The sequence below is a fragment of the Chiloscyllium punctatum genome, chromosome 9 (assembly GCF_047496795.1).
Source record: "Chiloscyllium punctatum isolate Juve2018m chromosome 9, sChiPun1.3, whole genome shotgun sequence".
NCBI classification, from domain to species: Eukaryota; Metazoa; Chordata; class Chondrichthyes; order Orectolobiformes; family Hemiscylliidae; genus Chiloscyllium; species Chiloscyllium punctatum.
In genome coordinates, this window is record NC_092747.1 from 18,063,195 (window position 1) to 18,081,778 (window position 18,584).

Here is an 18,584-nt window from a genome sequence, read left to right on the forward strand (position 1 = left end):
GGACTCTGGGGAGAAGTTCCCTGTCCCATAGAATAACACTTTGAGAGAGCAAATCAAGACCCAGTTTCACACTGTATCTAAACAGTGACAGCTCCAACAGGACAGCACACTCTTAGAACTGCACTGAATTGTCAGCCTGGATGATGCATTTGCAAGTGTTTTGAAATGGACTTCGAGCTCACTGACTTCTGACCCAGGTGGCTGCATTACCCTCAGAAGGTGAGGGTAATGTCAAGCTTCAGGTTTCAAATCTATCATTGCAGGAGGAAGACCAGACTAAGGTAGATAAGGAATGTCACATTATGGAGCTTTAGGAAAGAGTGAGTGTGTTGAACACGTTGTATGAACTACTTACCACTTTGCAGCCTCCTTTTCAGAGACGATGATTTGAATTGTGCTTGTACTGGAGACAGTGCACTCTGGTCACTGCTGTTTGTGGATACAGTATCATCATCTCTACAATCCAACAAAGACCTTCTGTACAAAATTAGTGGAAGCCACTCCTCTCCATTCTCTGCTGCCATCTGGTCTGTTACAAACCTCTCCAGGTAATTGAACCTGAGCAGAAAATGAGAGGTGATTGAATGGTTGAAAGCAACAATGAACTGTAGAAGAGGGGAAATCTCATGTCATAGAGGTTGCATCTGAAGCCTCTACTTAAAATCCATTAATTGACACAGTTTGAAAGAGTTTACAGTGACAGAGGGACCTAGGGGGTGATGCTTACATTTTCAAAGACAGGAAATCTGTCAGGCGTGTGATGGAATACTCCCTACATGCCTGAATGAGAACACCTTGAACAACTTTGAAGAAGCATGACACCATCCAGTACAAAGCAGCCGGCATGATTGGGACCACATCCACAAATATTCACCCCCTCCACCACTGACACTCCATATCAGCCATGTGTACTATCTAGAAGATGCACTGTAAAAATTCACCAAGGCTCCTTAGACAGCACCTTCCTAACCTACAAGCACTACCATCCAGAAGGACAAAGGCAACTGATACATGGAACACCACCCCCTGCAAGTTCCCCTCCAAGCCACTCACCATCCTGACTTGGAAATATATCTCCTTATGTTCAACATCACTGGGTCCAAAACCTGGAATTTCCTGCCTAAGGGCATGGACTATAGTACTTGGACTGTAGCAGTTCAAGAAGGCAGCTCACCACCACCTTCTCAAGAGCATCAAGGCACAGGCAATAAATACTGGCACAGCCAGTAATGCGCTCTTCTCTTGAGTGAATTTTTAAAAAGACATAACGAGGGAATAACCTGCAAAGCACATCGTGATCTTGGAACATATAATTACCTTATTGAGTGAAAAGAAGCAAAAATAATGCTGAACATTTATAAAGTCCTGGCTAAATCACACCTTGAATAATGCATCCAGTTCTGCTTTGCTACATTGTGGTAAAGTTGTGAAGGTCTTTGAAAGGTCTTTGAAAAACCAATTTACCAGAAAGATTTTAGATGCAATGTTCGGTTGGAGAAGCAGTATCATTCTGTTATGATCCTAGATGACAATATTACTGGGTATGTTGGATCTTAGAATGAAATCTGACCCGGTAGATCATTTTGGTTCATTTAGTGAACATGGACATCAGTCACTGAAGCACTGTCACTGGATGCTCCAGAGTTTCTGTAACAACAGAAGCTTATAACACCAAAAAAAAAGGAAAAGAAAACAAAAACAACATACCAGTCCATGTGGTAAGTTTAGGAAAGTCTTAAAACACACAACAGAACTAAGTTTTCAACCTGTTTCCCAACATCGTCAATCTACAGGGATTCCAGTACAGATAAATTACCGGTCCATTTAAAATCTTTAAGATCTATTTATATACAAAGAAATGCAGATGCTGGCGATCTAAACAAAACAGATATTGCTGGCAAAACCCAACAGGCCTGGCAACACCTGTGGGAAGAAAGCGGAGTTAATGTTTCAAGTTTGTTGACTCTTCATCATCTTTAAAGTCTAGTTAACTGATTGTTTCCAGTTATGTTTCTTCTTACATTAGTACTCACAAAACCAAGAGCTTAAATTTTTTCAGCTTCTCAGATTTTCGCTCTTCTGGTTTGGAAGATGTATTCCTGTAAGGAAAAGCCACAAACTTGCTTTTGGCCTCAGTCAGGCCTCCTCTGAACTGCCCTTAATTGTTTTACTCTGGATTTTCTGAACTAAAATCAATCCTTGATTTTGAATTGGAAACAAGCTAATGACCTTCAAGGTTTACTTACCTGTCATAAACTACCACAATGTAAGCAGTTTTCCATTAACACACCGTAGGGCCACTTACTTTCTGAACAATGTTGGAGTAAGGTCACTGTTTCACAAGGAACTTGATTTTATTTTACAAGAACAGCTTTTCTCAAGAAAACCTCTGCAGAAATGATCTACTGCCATCCACCTGAATGGTCAAATTCACCTTCCAAAAGTGATATTAATATATTTATATAAATTATATATTTTTCATCACAATTCTCATTGGAGTAAAAGAGACTCTTGAAGAGATTTAATTGAGGTGTATAAGATTAGGATAGCATTGAATTGGGTAGACAGCGAGACTCTGTTCCCATCACCAATGGCACAGGCTCTAGAAGGGTTTAGGTTTAAGTGTTTTTTGGTCAAGAGGCAAGTGTAATGTGGGGAAAAACCTTGTTATGTAACGAATCAGTGAGTGGAAGTGACCTGAAGTGCACTGCCCACGAGGGGTGGAACTCATGAATGGCTTCAAAAAGAAATTAGATCCACATCCGAGTGATAAGAGATCACGCGGGAGGTACAGCATGGGAATACAACTGAGTGGATTGCTCGAGTTTGGTTTTGTTCGGAAGTGTGAGTGTGTTTGGAATTACCTTCTTCAAAAGGCAGTGGATGCAGAATCTATTGCGAAGACAAATGTCGACAATTTTTGGATACCAAGGGTTTGATTATCAGGGATCTGTACAGGTGAGTTTAAAATCAAATCAGCCTTTATCTTATTGAATAGCAGATCAGGCTTAAAAGATCGGCATGAACTGGTTGGACTGAAGGGTCTATTTCCATGCTGTATAACTCGAAGAGTCTAAGGGTCTAAGGCTTAATGGCCTATCTCTGTTCCTCATTTGCATGTTCATAGAGTCAGCATGGGTTCAATGGGCTGAATGTCCTCCTGTGGTTTAGTGTAATGATTTTATAGGCTTAATGGCAGAACCAACCTGAAAATAGGTGGTGATAGCTACCATGGAATTTATGCTTGAATCATATGGTGGGATTGGGAACAAATTATGAAGGTATTATTTTGGGTTAATTTGGCACCTGTGAGTCCTTTTTGCAGAGGTGTGGTCAATGCAGAACTCTATACCTGCCTGGTAGAGCGAGGTACCTGATGAAGGGCTTATGCCTGAAACGTTGACTCTCCTGCTCCTCAGAAGCTGCGAGACCTGCTGTGTTTCTCCAGTGCCACACTTTTTGACTCTGACTCTCCAGCATCTGCAGTCCTCACTTTCTCCTAGATACTCAATTAGGCAACTTTAGGGACTAATTGGAGGCAATAATGTTGCTAAGACTTGAAAGATCCCAACTCAGGCAGTCCCCTCACTGAGAGGGCAAGTCCCTGGAGGTTCTCGGTATGGGACACCACTGGCATTTCCTTTAAATTACCCCCATCATGGGAATGGCAGGGCTCAAGCATGGCTACATGCAACCTGCAGAGTGGCTCCACAACTTCAGGCTCTCTGCTAAGGAGGAGGTGGTGATGGCCCAGTGGTATTATTGCTAGACTATTAATCCAGAAACTCAGCTAATGTTCTTGTGTATCTGGGTTCAAATCCCACCAGAGCAGATGGTGGAATTTGAATTCAACTCAAAAAAAAATCTGGAATTAGGAATCGATCGATGACCATTGTTGATTGTCGAAAAAATCCATCTGGTTCACTACAGGGAAGGAAACGTGCCGTCCTGACCTGGTCTGGCCCACATGTGACTCCAGACCCACAGCAATGTGGTTGACTTTTAACTGACCTCTGAGCAATTATGGATGGACAGGAAATGCTGGCCTAGCCAGCAATGCCGTCGCCCTGTGAGTGAATATAAAACACTGGACCTCCTGTCCTGGTAACCTGCCTACCTTCCTCAGTGACACCGTGACGAGCAACACAATTAGGGTCATTAATTTCCACAACAGGAAACATTTCAGAATGGTACAATTCCAACCATAGAGTCAGACAGATGGATACTATTCATTCCATCATGTCTCTGCTAGCTTTTTGAAAAAGCTAAGCAATTGGTCCCACTTTCCTGATTCTCTCCTTAGCCTTTTTCTTATTTCCCATCCAGGTACATGAAACACCCAAACCAAACAGCTATCCCTCTATCTCCACTAGTAAGGCTAACAATCTCAAAATAGCTTGTAACTGCAATGTGACCCTCGTCTACAGGCTCAGATATGTCACTTACACAGGACTCTTAGATCAAAACAAACATCTTAGCCACGAAGCAGATGGAAATAAGTAATCCCTGTCAGCTCTAAGAAAATCAATAGGAAAATGGCTCAGAAAAGACGGGACAAATAAAATAATTAACAAAGTCAGCAGTGCCCTTTGATTTGAATGGTGCATAAATATCAGCATGGAATTGTTGGGCCAAATGGCCTATTTCCACGCCACATACTCTGTGCAATTCTGTGTGTTGGTAGAAGAAACAGGCCGCGCTCTTCCATTTGTAAATTAGGAATAATTATTATTCACTTACACAGTTCTTTTGTCTGTTTTCAACAGTTTGGGGGAGAACTCACTCAAGATGTCCAGAAAAGCCATGTTCGGAGGCGGCTGACCCTTGCCCTTGGGATTGTCATCTTTGAAGGCAAACTCGATACCATTTCTGCCAAAAGAGATAACGTCGGGTGAGGAGAGTAAACAACAGCAAGTTGCAAGTACAATGGAAACACAGTGGTGAATGTTCGAGGAAAGAGGGAAATGGGTTTTACTTGTGTAGCATCGCCATTGCTTCCCTGGTTTTCAACTGATCCAATCCGAAGGTCAGCGAGAAACGTCGAGCCAAGTCCTTGATGCTGGTGAACTGTTGGGACCATCTGTCCAAACTGGAGCCTTGGCCTTGCAACAGCTCATTAAACAGCTGCAATAATAATTAATACAACATTAAATATACAGACGTAAAATTAGATGGAATTTTAACTCTGATGGGGATTACGTTGATAACATTTTAACTCTGATAGAGATATCGTAGATAATGTTTTAACTCTGATGGGGATTTTCTGCCCTGAATGTTGTGAGGCAAATCACAAGAATGCCAAAATCTGAAACTCCATTCTGGTACCAAACACCAGTGATAAATGCTCAAAATACAAAGGGGGGCAAATTTCTTCCTGATAGTTTCAAAATCACCCTTGAATATTCAATTGGAATTGGACAACAGTTTCCTCTCTATGTGATAGGGGTAGTGCAGTGAGGAATAGCTCATCCAAAAGGAGATTTAGTCTCTCCCTTGCATGCTCTCCATCTCCTCCAAACATACATTCCCTCTCTCCTCCCTTCTCTGCTCCTCCAACCACACATTCCCTCTTTCCTGTCATCTCTGCTCCTCCAATCACACATCCCCTCTCTCCCACCCTTGCTGCTCCTTTAGAGACAGAATCAATGATTGGATGAGTAGGAAAGGTGGGAGAGGGGCAACCTATGATTGGATGACTGATGAGGCTACTCTCAATGGTTGGAGGGCCACATGCATTAGAGTTTCAGGAGGCCCGAGTAGAGGCTATTCAGAGAGATAGGGACTGAGTACATATTGAGAATAGGCCCAGGGCTTGGCTGGAGGGCAGGGAGGGAGCAGGGGCCTGATCATTGGCCAAGTCAGAGGCCAAAAGTGTTCATACGGAATGGAAACTGCTTCTCTCATTTGTTGTAGCTTGCACCTGCTGCTTAAAAAGCTATTTTAGTGTTCTTCATTACCAAACCTCGGGCATCAAATGATTAACAACACTTATTCCAGTGAAATGTAATGTGTAGCCCAAATATCAAAGAGGAGCAGGAGCCAGGCATCAGAGGACAAAAGGCCCAGGTATTGGCAGAGCAGGAAGAGAGAGCCTCATTACACCCGATTAAAGATCCATAAAGTTTTCAAAACGTAGGAGAGAGTTTGGATGTGCCTTTGGTCATTAGCCACAATAAAGAGCTGAGCCTTCCAAAGCCTCTTGTGTTCTAACTAACACCGAGCTCAAATTTAACCCGAGCAAAGCAGAATTCAAATTTTCTGCAAACAGCAGCTTGACGGTGTAAGACCAGGGCATGGATAAACCCGTGGCAAAAGCACAACTGATTGGTGCTGCAAAGGTGGCTCAAATACAAAACTCAACAATTGCTTGAAAAGCACTCATTTTCAAGTCATAGTGGTATAAAAGCATGGGGTAGCATGGTGACTCAGTGGTTAGCACTGCTGCCTCACAGCACCAGGGACCCGGGTTCAATTCCACTCTTGGGTGACTGTGTGGAGCTTGTACACTCTCCCTATGTTTGCATGGGTTTCCTCCGGGTGCTCTGATTTCTTCCTATAGTCCAAAGGTATGCAGGTTAGGTGGATTGGTCAAGCTATGTTGTCCCATAGTGTCTAGAAATGTGCAGCTAGGTGGGTTAGCCATGGAAAATGCATGGTTATAGGGAAGGGGGTGATCTGGGTGGGGTGCTCTTCAAAGGGTTGGTGTGCACTCGATGGGCCGAATGACCTGCTTCCACACTGTAGGGATTTTAAGATCTACAGCATAGAAAATGGCCCTTCAGCCCACTGCATTCATGCCAGTCAAAAACAATTACCTCACCATCCTAATCCTGAACCATCAGGGGAAACTGTCTGAACAAGTCCTCAATAACAGAAAATAATTCAAGAAAAATATTGTTGACCCCAAACTAATGGAGCTTCTGATTAGTGCTAATCAACTTGGAACAAAGAATAGATAGTGTGTGCATGGTCTTGGACAAGGGGCTGTCTACAATGTGTGTCTGATCCCATTTCGGAAACAGCGTACAAGAGATATATTTATTGTACATTAACATGAACATCTTACTCATAGCCTCTAGGTTCGAAGATTTAATAATGTGCAAGAAAATAGCCTTTGGTGTTTGTTATCTTACATTTCAAAAGAAAAGCCTAAAAGAAATTCAACACAAATACAGAAGCTTTGGTACTATGTGATTACACCATGTAATAAAGGACTTAGTGAGAATGATAAAACAAACCCTCAAGTCAAAACAGCAGTCCCAGAAAATTAAAGAGTCACCCTCAAATACAAAGAGCTCTAGAGGAGAAGGGTATTTTCAAACTGAGTGACAAGTTGCCTTTTATAGTCCTGAACAGCTGCTGAGGGAAATTTCAGGGCTCAAACAATTCCATCATCAAAATTAAAATTCACTCAAAATTACTTCATCAGCAAAACTGAATATTGCTTTCAAAGATCAACAACACTCAGCAAGTGACATATGTTTAATCTGTATTTCCACAAGGCAGAAAGATAGGCATATATTAATCACAACCAAAGTGAAGTGTCTACAGCTCTACAATAAATGCGCCTTTCAGAGAATGTGATTTATATAACATCTTTTGGTTATTCTATAAAGTAGAAGATGTCTTTAAAATGGTCACAAATAAAATATAACACACGCTCTGGAATGCTGAGTCAAAAGGCAATGGCCAGTGACCTGAATTTAAGGGTCAGCAATGGTTCAGGAAGATGGCTCATTCTCAAAAGAAACCAATAAATGCTGGCTCTGCATAAACGTTCACATCCCAGATTTAATTTGAATAAAATAAATAATGTGACAAAGATCTATGATGTTTATCCCACCCCTTGTACTGAAGTAAATAAATGCAGCCCAGTCCAGTTGAGGGAATTGCAACAAACACACAGAATGCTGGGGAAGCTCAGCAGCGCTGGGCAGCGTCTGTAGGGAGAGAAACAGAGTTAAAGTCACAAACCCAATACCATTTCTTCAGAACTTCGATTTGAACATCCAGCAAAGTTCTGAAGAAGATTCATACTGGATTCGAAATTGTTACTCTGTTTCCCTTTCCACAGATGCTGCCGGACCTTTCTTCAGCACTCCCTGTATTTGTTTCAGACTTCCAGCATCCACCGTATATTGCGGTCATTGCAAAAGTGGGATTGGTATGTTTCAGCAAATCGAGCCTTTAGAAGACTGATCCAACTCATCCCATTCTCCTGCTCTTTCTCTATAGTCCAATGTTTGCAAGAAAATTCCCAATTCCTTTTTTGTAATATTTACCACTGAGTCAATTTGCACCACCCTTTCAGGTCACAAAAGCTCACTGTGCGTAAAAATATTGTCTTTTCTCCATGTGCCACTTATGAGCTTTATTAGTGGCAATGCTCAAGCAACAGTCAAGTAACAAGATGAACAAAGCAACAATAACTGACAGGGATATTAAGGTCTAGCTTAGGTTTTAGCAAGAGAATGGGTAACGGACTCATTTCGAAACATGTTGCAATTGCCCCTTAGGCTGGAGTTCCCTGCTTTCTGCCAATGCATACACAAGGGGTTTTTTACCTGCTTCAAGCTCTGAATTAAGGTCTTTGCACACTGAATTTTATCAATCTGCCTCGTCCTGCTGAGTGTTTCCTTAATGATGTCTCCATAGTCAATGTAATACTGGTAAGAAACAGACACATATTTTGTGAGTAAACTGTTGTACATGAGTGTAAGAGTCATTTGCTCTTTTCTTATTGACAGTGATATCAAATTAAAACCTCGATTTGAATTCAGCCTGAATTAATAAGCTGAAAGCCTCATCTCTTCACTGGACTGTGAGTCCTTAAGTGAAATGACTGTGGACAGCATCAATCTGTTTCCAAGTGGCTGTGGGGCGCACAGCTACTCCTAATTCAGAGTAAATTGGCACTAAGTTGGTTATCAAACTCTGAAGGAGCCACAGAAAAAGCGGATGAGCAAAAGGGTAAACAAAAATCTGATACTCATGTAGTTGGGAATGGTCCTCCGAGGTTAGGCATAAGGTAATTACTGAACAGGAGAGAGGATGTTTTACTCCATATCGGACTATACTATCTAACAAGGGGGCTCGTTTCAAAGTTAATCATTGTTTTGTTCAAGGCAGAGAAAATGAGCAGGAACTGTGTCATAGAGTCACACAGTTGTACAGCATGGAAACAGACTCTTCAGTCCAATTCGTCCATGCCGACCAGATATCCGAAGTCAATCTAGTCCTATTTGCTTGCATCTGGCTCATATCCTCGCTATTCATATACCCATCCAGATGCCTTTTAAATGCTGTAATTGTACCAGCCTCTACCACTTCCTCTGGCAGCTCAATCCATACACACATCATCCTCTGTGTGAAAAAGTTGCCCCTTGGGTTCTTTTTTCAATTTTTTTTTGAAGGGGAGAGGAGAAAATTTTAAAAAGGTGAGGGGCAATTATGCTTACACAGAGGTGGGTCATGTGTGGAATGAACTTTCAGATGATGTGGTGGATGTGGGTACAGTTACAATGTTTTAAAGTTGTTGATGTAAGTACATGAATGAAAACTATTTGAAGAGATATTGGCCAAGCACATAGAGGTGGGACTAGTTTAGTTTGGGATTATGGTTGGACTGTAGGCCCTGTTTCCACACTGTACGACTCAATTACCTTATGACTCTATAACTGCTGGCCTAGCCAGCAACACCCACACCTCATGAAAGAATTTTTTAAAACATGATTAAAAACACTGCCATGAATAAGAACAGATGGTTGCCTGGGGTTACGTTTAAATGGTTCCTTTATAGTGTTAATATACTAATTTACCAAATTCATATCATTCACATACATTTCTCTTCTAATTCAGACTGCAATAGCTCTGTACCTATATACCAATAAGTGGTATTCTTGTGTATGAGTCAAGAGGTCAGGTCCATAAGACCATACGATAGAGGAACAGAAGTAGGCCATTCAGCCCATCGAATCTGCTCTGCTTACAATGAGATTGTGGCCACTCTGATTATCCCCAACTCCACTTTCCTGCCTTATCCCCGCAACCTTGATTCCTTTCCTGATTAAAAACTTATCTCAGCCTTGAATATTGTCAATGAGCCAGCCTCTCTGCAGTAAAGAATCCTGCTGGCTACCTTCTGAGAGAAAGAAATTCTTCCTCATCTCTGTCTTAATCATCTACCACTTGAAGATGTCTGCATGTAATGCCAGCTCTGAAACCTCACCTTCCTGCTCAATTGCCTGTTATCCTGTCCTGCGTTTGACTCCAGATTTCTCCTCATGCAATTGGCACTTAACTGCCCTCTGAAAGGAACCTAGCAAAACCTTCACCTGCTCAGGGGCATTTGGGGATGTGCAAGAAATGCAGGCCTAGCCAGTGATGTCCACGTGACAGTGGCAAGTAGCACAGACAGATCATTATTTAAGACACAAAATCTTTACCTTGATGTATTGTTTGAAGATGTCAGCAGCAATATCCATCTCCACAACACTGAATACGATTAGTTTACAGAAAGCAGCTAGCAGATTTCTCCTCTTGTGCAGTCTGCCCATTTTGCATTCCTCATCTGTAACAAAATGAAGGGGAAGGGTAACAATTCTGATTGATGCCAATAAGTCTCTTGTCTATACTGACTCCTCACACAAACTTGGAGCTGAAGGAGCTCCTCAAACCTGCTCCATCCTTCATCAGGATCATTGGCTGAATTCCACATTCCCAACCATCCTCCAATAACCAATGATATCTTACCCAATCAACCTACCTCCCGCCTCAAAAACATGCCTAGCCTCGATTTGATTTGATTTATTATTGTCACATGTGCTGAGATACAGTGAAAAATATTGTTTGCGTGCTCCCCAGACAAATCATACCTTATATAAGCACTTCAGGGTTAATAGAATATAATACAGAATATTGTGCTACAGCTACAGGGAAGGGGTAGAAAAAGATCAATTCTAATATATGAGAGATTCGTTTGTAAGTCTGATAACAGCAGGGAAGCAGCTGTTCTTAAAGCTGTTGGTACGTGTTTTCAAACTTTTGTATCTTCTGCCCGATGGAGGAAGATAGTCAAAAGTACAACCAAGGTTGGGTGGGGGGGGGGGGGGGGGTGGTCTTTGATTATGTAGGCTGCTTCCTGAGGCAGTGGGAAGTGAGACAGGGTCAATGGGAGGGAGGCTAGTCTTTGTGACGGACGGGGCTGCGTTCACAGCTCTCTATAATTTCATGTGGTTTTGGGCAGAGCAGTTGCCATACCACACTGTGTTGCATCCATGCTTTAAAAAAACTGGGTAACAGTCCTTGTGGACATGCTGAATTTCCTTAGCCTCCTAAGGAAGTTGAGGTGTTGGTGTGCTTTCTTGACTATAGCATCAATGTGGATGGGCCAGGCCAGATTGCTGGTGATATTTATTCCTAGGAACTTGAAGATTTCAACCTCAACACCATTGATACAGACAGGGACATTCTTCCATTCAGCTCCCTGGTGTCACCAGCAAACTTGTAAATGGAGTCACAGCGTAATATGGCCACACAGCCATGTGTGTATAAGGAGTATAGTAAAGGGGCTGAGTAGCCAGGATTATCACAGAGGTATTGTCACCTGTCCTTACTGATTGTCGTCTGTATCAGAAAATCAAGGATCCAGTTGCTGAGCAGGGCGGGGCGGGGGAACGAGGGGGGAACGATCATGAGTTTGGACATGAGTTTTCTTGGAATTATGGTGTTGAAGGCGGAAGTCAATAAATAGGAGTTTGACGTAGATGTTGTTATTATCCAGATGTTCCAGGGATGAATATAGGGCCAGGGAGATGGTGTCTATCATGGACCCTTTTCAACAGTGGGTGAATTGTCATGGATCAAGGCTAATCTTAAAGGGTGATTGGTGATGGGATATTGGCCTCTGTGGAGCTATAAAAAAAGTGGGCAGCACGGTGGCACAGTGATTAGCACTGCTGCCTCACAGCGCCAGAGACCCGGGTTCAATTCCCACCTCAGGCGACTGACTGTGTGGAGTTTGCACGTTCTCCCCGTGTCTGCGTGGGTTTCCTCCGGGTGCTCCGGTTTCCTCCCACAGTCCAAAGATGTGCAGGTCAGGTGAATTGGCCATGCTAAATTGCCCGTAGTGTTAGGTAAGGGGTAAATGTAGGGGTATGGGTGGGTTGCGCTTCGGCGGGGCGGTGTGGACTTGTTGGGCCGAAGGGCCTGTTTCCACACTGTAAGTAATCTAATTGGAGAAGCTGACGTTGATACAGACTATTACTAACTTCTCGAAGCACTTCATCATGACCAAGCACCAAGAGGTGTTGATCAGGAGACTGACCCCTCCACTCTTTACCTACCAAGGACTCTGTACCCATCATCATGCATCTCCAACATACACCATGATGATCAAACCCTGTCCAGCCATTGCCCAATACCCCGCATATCAATCAGGTCACCGAATGCCCTGTACCCACTCTGTGCCACCCCACCACAGACTCCACCTTCATAACCTCATGCTCATGCTAATTGTTGACCCTCCTTCCCTAACTCTTGCATTTCTCTTTCTAAACCAACTCACCCAGTATCCATCATGGGAAGACCATGAAACCATACTGACATAAAATAAAGTTAGGTGCCTATTGGTGTCCATTGCTATTTAAAATATAAAAATCTTAATACTGCAATATTCTTTCAACTAATGTGCTATGAAATTTGGCATTTGGAGCTGTCTAAAAATCCACACCTGAAGTATTGCATGTTCTTGGGTCTCCTTACCCCTTAAGGAAGGAATTACTTGGCATAATGTGAGTGTAGTGATGGTTCACCGCACTGTTCCCGGGATGATGGGATTGAGGAGACTGGCCTATATTCTCTAGAGTTTCAGAGATTGAGAAGTCATCTCATGGAAGCATACAGAATTCTGAGCTTGATGAGCAGAAAGAATATTAATCTCTGGCCGAACCAGGGGAATCAGTCTCAGAAAACGAGATAGGACAGTTAGGACTGAGATAACAGGGAGCTTTTCCACTCAGAGGGCGGAGAAGCTCTGGAATGGTCTACCCCAGATAATTGTGAAGGCTCAGTCCTTGAGTATATTCAAGAGAAAAATTGACAGTTTTCAAGTTATTGAAGACATTGAGGGATATGGGGTCATTGAGGCAAACAATAGGGTCTGATGTCATTGCAACATGAAAGCAATGAAAATAGGAGCGGGAGTAGGCCACTTGGCCCTTCAAGGCTGCTCTGCCATTCAATATGATAATGGCTGATCACCCAACTCAGTCCCCTGTTCCCACTTTCTCCCCATACCCTTTGATCCCTTTGGCATCAAGAACTATATAGAGTCATAGAGATGTACAGCATGGAAACAGACCCTTCGGTCCAACCCGTCCATGCCGACCAAATATCCCAACCCAATCTAGTCCCATCTGCCAGCACCCAGCCCATACCCCTCCAAACCCTTCCTCTATTCATATACCCATCCAAATGCCTCTTAAATGTTGCAATTGTACCAGCCTCCATCACATCCTCTGGCAGCTCATTCCATACGCGTACCACCTTCTGCGTGAAAAAGTTGCCCCTTAGGTCTCTTTTATATCTTTTCCCTCTCACCCTAGACCTATGCCCTCTAGTTCTGGACTCCCCGACCCCAGGGAAAAGACTTTGTCTATTTATCCTATAAATCTAATTCCTTCTTAAAAGCATTCATTGTTTTGCCCTCAACTGCTTTTCTTGGCAAAGAATTCCACTCACTGGGTGAACAAATTTCTCCTCACCTCCACCCTAAATGACCTACTGCATACAATATACTATAACCCCTGGTTTGGACTCCCTGATCATGGGAAAATCTTTCCTGTGTTTACTCTGGTTTGTCCATCTATCAGATGCCCCTCATAGGGAACAACAATGGAGGAGGCTAGAGGGGCCAAACTGCCTATAGCTGTTTCTATTTCCTATATTCTATGGTATATAACATGTATGTATTAAAAATCTGTCTCTTCAATAAATGGAGACTTTTTTTTAACTTTCTCAATTTATCTGAGCTGTGTTTTATTGCAGTTTCAGAGAGTACTCTATTAATATATATTAAGTGAAGTTAAACCTCTGCCAAGGATGATTCCATTGGAATGTACAGTCCAAAAGTTACTCAAAATAAAATCATCAGGAAAAGAGGGAGCCTAATACCATTTACAATTCTCCTATTGCAACACCATCATTGTGTTTTATTGTGTTATCAGTTAATGTTCATTTTCACACACTGAAGCATCCTAGTCCCAGAAACTAAATGAAGCAAAAGAATTGTACCAGTCACAGCCCTGTCTGTTTGCAGGCTTCCATCGCTAACATAATGCAGTCTTGGAACTCTATCAATAAGTGCAAACATCAATCATAACCAGTGTGTACATATAACGATAAACTACTTCATACTGTATCCTTTATTAAAAGAAATTTCATTGTAGCAACTTTATAGATTGCAGAAAAACAGCAAATACAAGACCAGGAGATGGTGTGAATTTAAGAATATTCTCAGCAAATCCACACCCAATCTCCAAAATTCTGAATGCAACAAAGAATTGAGGCTTGGATCAGGTCCAGTTTGAGTTCTTGACATACGCTCAAGGCTAATATCTTTTAAACAATGTTTTTTTAATAGACCTTGTACAATAGTAAGGCTACAGAGCAGCACACTGTGTGCTGTATAAGTTCCAATCTCTGAGCATAGCATTAGTATATAAAGGCTGAGTTAAATCACAGTTAGATCACAGCTCAAGCCAGAGTCTCTCATATCTACTCATTAAAACCTACCTCAACAGTGCTCATGGATATGACTTATTGTTGGATTCCTTACCTACTCCCCATCTGTGAACTTAAACAATCTCAGAATTTTATCAACTTTCCAGCTACCTTGCCCCCACCCCCAACCTCCTATTTATCTCTGAGACCCCTTCCGCCCTCGCCCACCCCACCCCCACCAAACATTCCGAACACATGCCCGAAACGTCAACTCTCCTGCTCCTCAGATGCTGCCTGACCTGCTGTGCTTTTCCAGTGCCACACTTTTCGACTCAGAATTTTGCAGCCAATTAAGCCATTTTGAAGATTAGTCACTGGTTCTAATGAAGGAAACACAGCAACTAATTTATCCACAGCAAAACCCCAAACCAGCACGGAGATCATCTGTTTTACTGTGGATGAGTTAAGAATGCCAGGGAGAATATCCCTTCCTTTCAGAATAGGAAGCAAATGGTGTTAAGGGAGGGTGTTTTTGTAATGGGTGACCAGTGGTATACCACAGGGATCAGTGCTGTTTGTTCTTTACATTTACAACTTGGATGTGAATGTAGAAGGAACATTCACAGATGACACAAAATGTGATTAGATTAGATTAGATTACTTACAGTGTGGAAACAGGCCCTTCGGCCCAACAAGTCCACACCGCCCCGCCAAAGCGCAACCCACCCATACCCCTACATCTACCCCTTACCTAACACTACGGGCAATTTAGCACGGCCAATTCACCTGACCTGCACATCTTTGGACTGTGGGAGGAAACCGGAGCACCCGGAGGAAACCCACGCAGACACGGGGAGAACGTGCAAACTCCACACAGTCAGTCGCCTGAGGCGGGAATTGAACTCGGGTCTCTGGCGCTGTGAGGCAGCAGTGGTAACCACTGTGCCACCGTGCCGCCCACATTTGATGTTGACAGTGAGTAGAATGGTTTCAGGATACAGTCGGATATTGATCAGCTGGTGAACTGGGCAAGGCAAAGGCAGATGGAATTTAATCGCGATAGGTGCAAGGTGATGCATTTTTAGGAGGTCTAATAAGGGCAGGATTTGCACCATAAATGGTAGGTGCCGAGGGAGTACTGAGGAAGAAAGGGACCTTGGTGTACAAGTCCACAGATCCCGGAAGGTTTCAGCACAGATAGACAGAGTGGGGAAGAAAGCACACGGGATGCTTGCCTTCATAGCCAGGGAATAGAAGATAGGAGCAAGGAAGCCTTATTACAACTTCATAAAACATTGGTTAGGCCAGAGATGGAATACCGTGTGAGGTTCTGGTTGCCACACCAATGATCGTGAGGGCAATAGATCGGTGGGAGAGTGCAGAAATGACAAAACACGTAGCACCGTGGGGTGCCCAGCTGTATAGGAGGGCAGGGGAATTTTAGCTCGGGAAGCAGACAAACAGATCTGTAAGTATCACCATAACTCCAGGATGGTTTGCTGCCTTCATGGGTCTAGAGTCCTCCGGAGGCCACAGTCCACACTGGCCCAACAATATACAGAGGAATGGGAGAGTGGTCTTGCGATTGGAACATAGGGTGCTAAGTAGAAAATTGGTAAGCAAGACCTCAAAAACAATCTCCAGATTACTGCCAGTGCCACAAGTGAGGGAGTATAGAAATTGGAGATAAGGAACATAGTGATAAATACAATCGAGAGCAAAGGTTGATACACAAGGCTCATAAGGAGGCAAATAACAGAAGCAAAGAGGGATTATGATAAAATACTGGCAGCTAACAAAAAGAGAAATCCCAAAAGACTTCTACAAGCAGGTCAACAATGAAAGGAATGAGACCAATTAGGGACCAAAAAGGGGATTTACATTTGGAGGTGTTAAATTAATACTTTGCATCTGCCTTTATCTTGGAGGCAGATGCTGCCCTGGTTATTGAATGACAGAGGAAGAATCTCAGTCATAAGAAGGGTTGAAACCTGATGTTGCACACATTAGTCTCACTCACAAAGGAGCTGCCCTTACCAAAAAATACCAGCTAAGATTGAAATAATGTCTATAAAGTACAAATAGTGTAATGGTTTGCATTTTAACATTATTTCAATTTAATATTCATTCTTTTACTATCTCACCCACCATTTCCCTGATTTCAGCTGAATTTGTTCATCTTTATTTATCATGGGATTTTAATTTGATTCTTTGAAATATATATAAATTGTTTGATCTAACTCAGACTTTAAATATAGTTCTTAGGGCTAACGGGATCTTTATGGGAATGGGGAGAAAGCAGAATCAAGGGACTGAATTAGATGGTCAGCCATGATAATGGCTGAATGGCCTACTCCTGTTCCATAGTTTCTATGTTTCAAATCAGCATGTGGACTGTGAACTTGTGCCTTGAATAAAACACCATTATTTCCATATTTATGAAACTTCTAAAGGAAGAAAAATGGAGAGTCTCCACAATAAACTTGCACAGTGGCCCAAATCAGCCCAAGTGACCTCCCCAATTCCCCAATGTGGGCAGAGAGATTGTCACTTAATCTTTACCCTTACTTGAAAGAGGTGAGAACAAAGTCAGTGTGGAGTGTGACTGCCACCTGGTGTTCATCATACAAACTATACCCACAACGAGAAAAGAATTGTTAAAGGACAGGCTGGCTGAATTGTTCTTGCACACAGCTGGTGAGGACAGAACAACTAAATGGCCTCTTGCTGTGCTCCAACCAATCCAAAGATATAACATTAAGTATTTTTTTCAATTCCAAGTTAGTAATTAGTTTAATTAGAAGCATCTTGACCTATATGTTGATTATAAACAGGCTAATGAAATATATGGCAGATGGAATACAATGTGGTAAAATGTGAGGTTATGCACTTTGGTAGGAGGAATAGAGGCATATAATATTTTCAAAATGGGGAAAGACTTTGGAAGTCAAGTTCAAGGGACTTGGGAGTCCTAGTTCAGGATTCTCCTCAAGTTAACAGGCAGATTCAGTTGACAGTTAGGAAGGCAAATGTAAAGTTTACATTCATTTCAAGCAGGCTGGAATAGAAGAGCAGAGATGTACAGCTGAGGCTGTATAAGGCTCTGGACAAATGGGCATTTGGAATATTATGAGTAGTTCTGGGCCCCACATCTAAGGAAGGATGTGCTGGCATTGAAGGATGTTTACAAGAATGATCCAGAGGATGAAGGGCTTGTCATACGAGGAGTAGGTAAGGACACTGGGTTTGTATTCAATGGAGTTTAGAAGGATGAGGGGGATCTGAATGAAACTTCCAAAATACTGAAGGCCTGGATAGAATGGACATGATGAAGACATTTCCATTAATAGGACAGACTAGGACCTGAGGGCACAGCCTCAGAGTTAAGGGATGACCCTTTAGAACTGAGATGAGGAGGAATTTCTTCAGCAGAGAGTAGTAAATCGTTGCCCCAGAGGGCTGTGGAGGTCAAGTCGTTGAGTGTATTTAAGACAGAGATATCTAGGCTCTTGATTAGCAAGGAGATTAAGGGTTACAGGGAGAAGGCAGGAGAATGGGGTTGAGAAACATATCAGCCATAATTGAATGACAGAGCAGACTTAATGGACCAATTGGCCTATTCTGCTCCTATATCTTATGGTCTTTTGATCGATGTTTCCTTTCTACATCCTGGTCTCCCTGATATAGTAAGGATGTTGTGAAACTTGAAAGGGTTCAGAAAGGATTTACAAGGATGTTGCAAATAGGGATTTGAGCTATAGGGAGAGGCTGAATAGGCTGGGGCTGTTTTCCCTGGATCATCAAAGGCTGAGGGGTGACCTTATCATGAGAGGCATAGGTAGGGTAAATAGACAAGGTCTTTT

The 18,584-nt window shown here is 42.6% G+C and overlaps 1 protein-coding gene across 3 annotated transcripts in view; it reads right to left on the bottom strand.

Annotated features, from left to right (window-relative positions):
* LOC140481162 (cohesin subunit SA-2-like) overlaps window positions 1–18,584 on the bottom strand; it is a 151,897-nt gene that overhangs the window by 13,682 nt on the left and 119,631 nt on the right. For all 3 annotated transcript variants that reach the window (XM_072576931.1, XM_072576929.1, XM_072576930.1), the window contains exons 26-30: window positions 10,446–10,570; window positions 8,565–8,666; window positions 4,976–5,124; window positions 4,741–4,869; window positions 356–558 (exon numbers count right to left, since the gene is read on the bottom strand). In XM_072576931.1, the coding sequence (XP_072433032.1) occupies window positions 356–558; window positions 4,741–4,869; window positions 4,976–5,124; window positions 8,565–8,666; window positions 10,446–10,570 (708 nt within the window). The remainder of the gene's footprint in view (window positions 1–355; window positions 559–4,740; window positions 4,870–4,975; window positions 5,125–8,564; window positions 8,667–10,445; window positions 10,571–18,584) is intronic.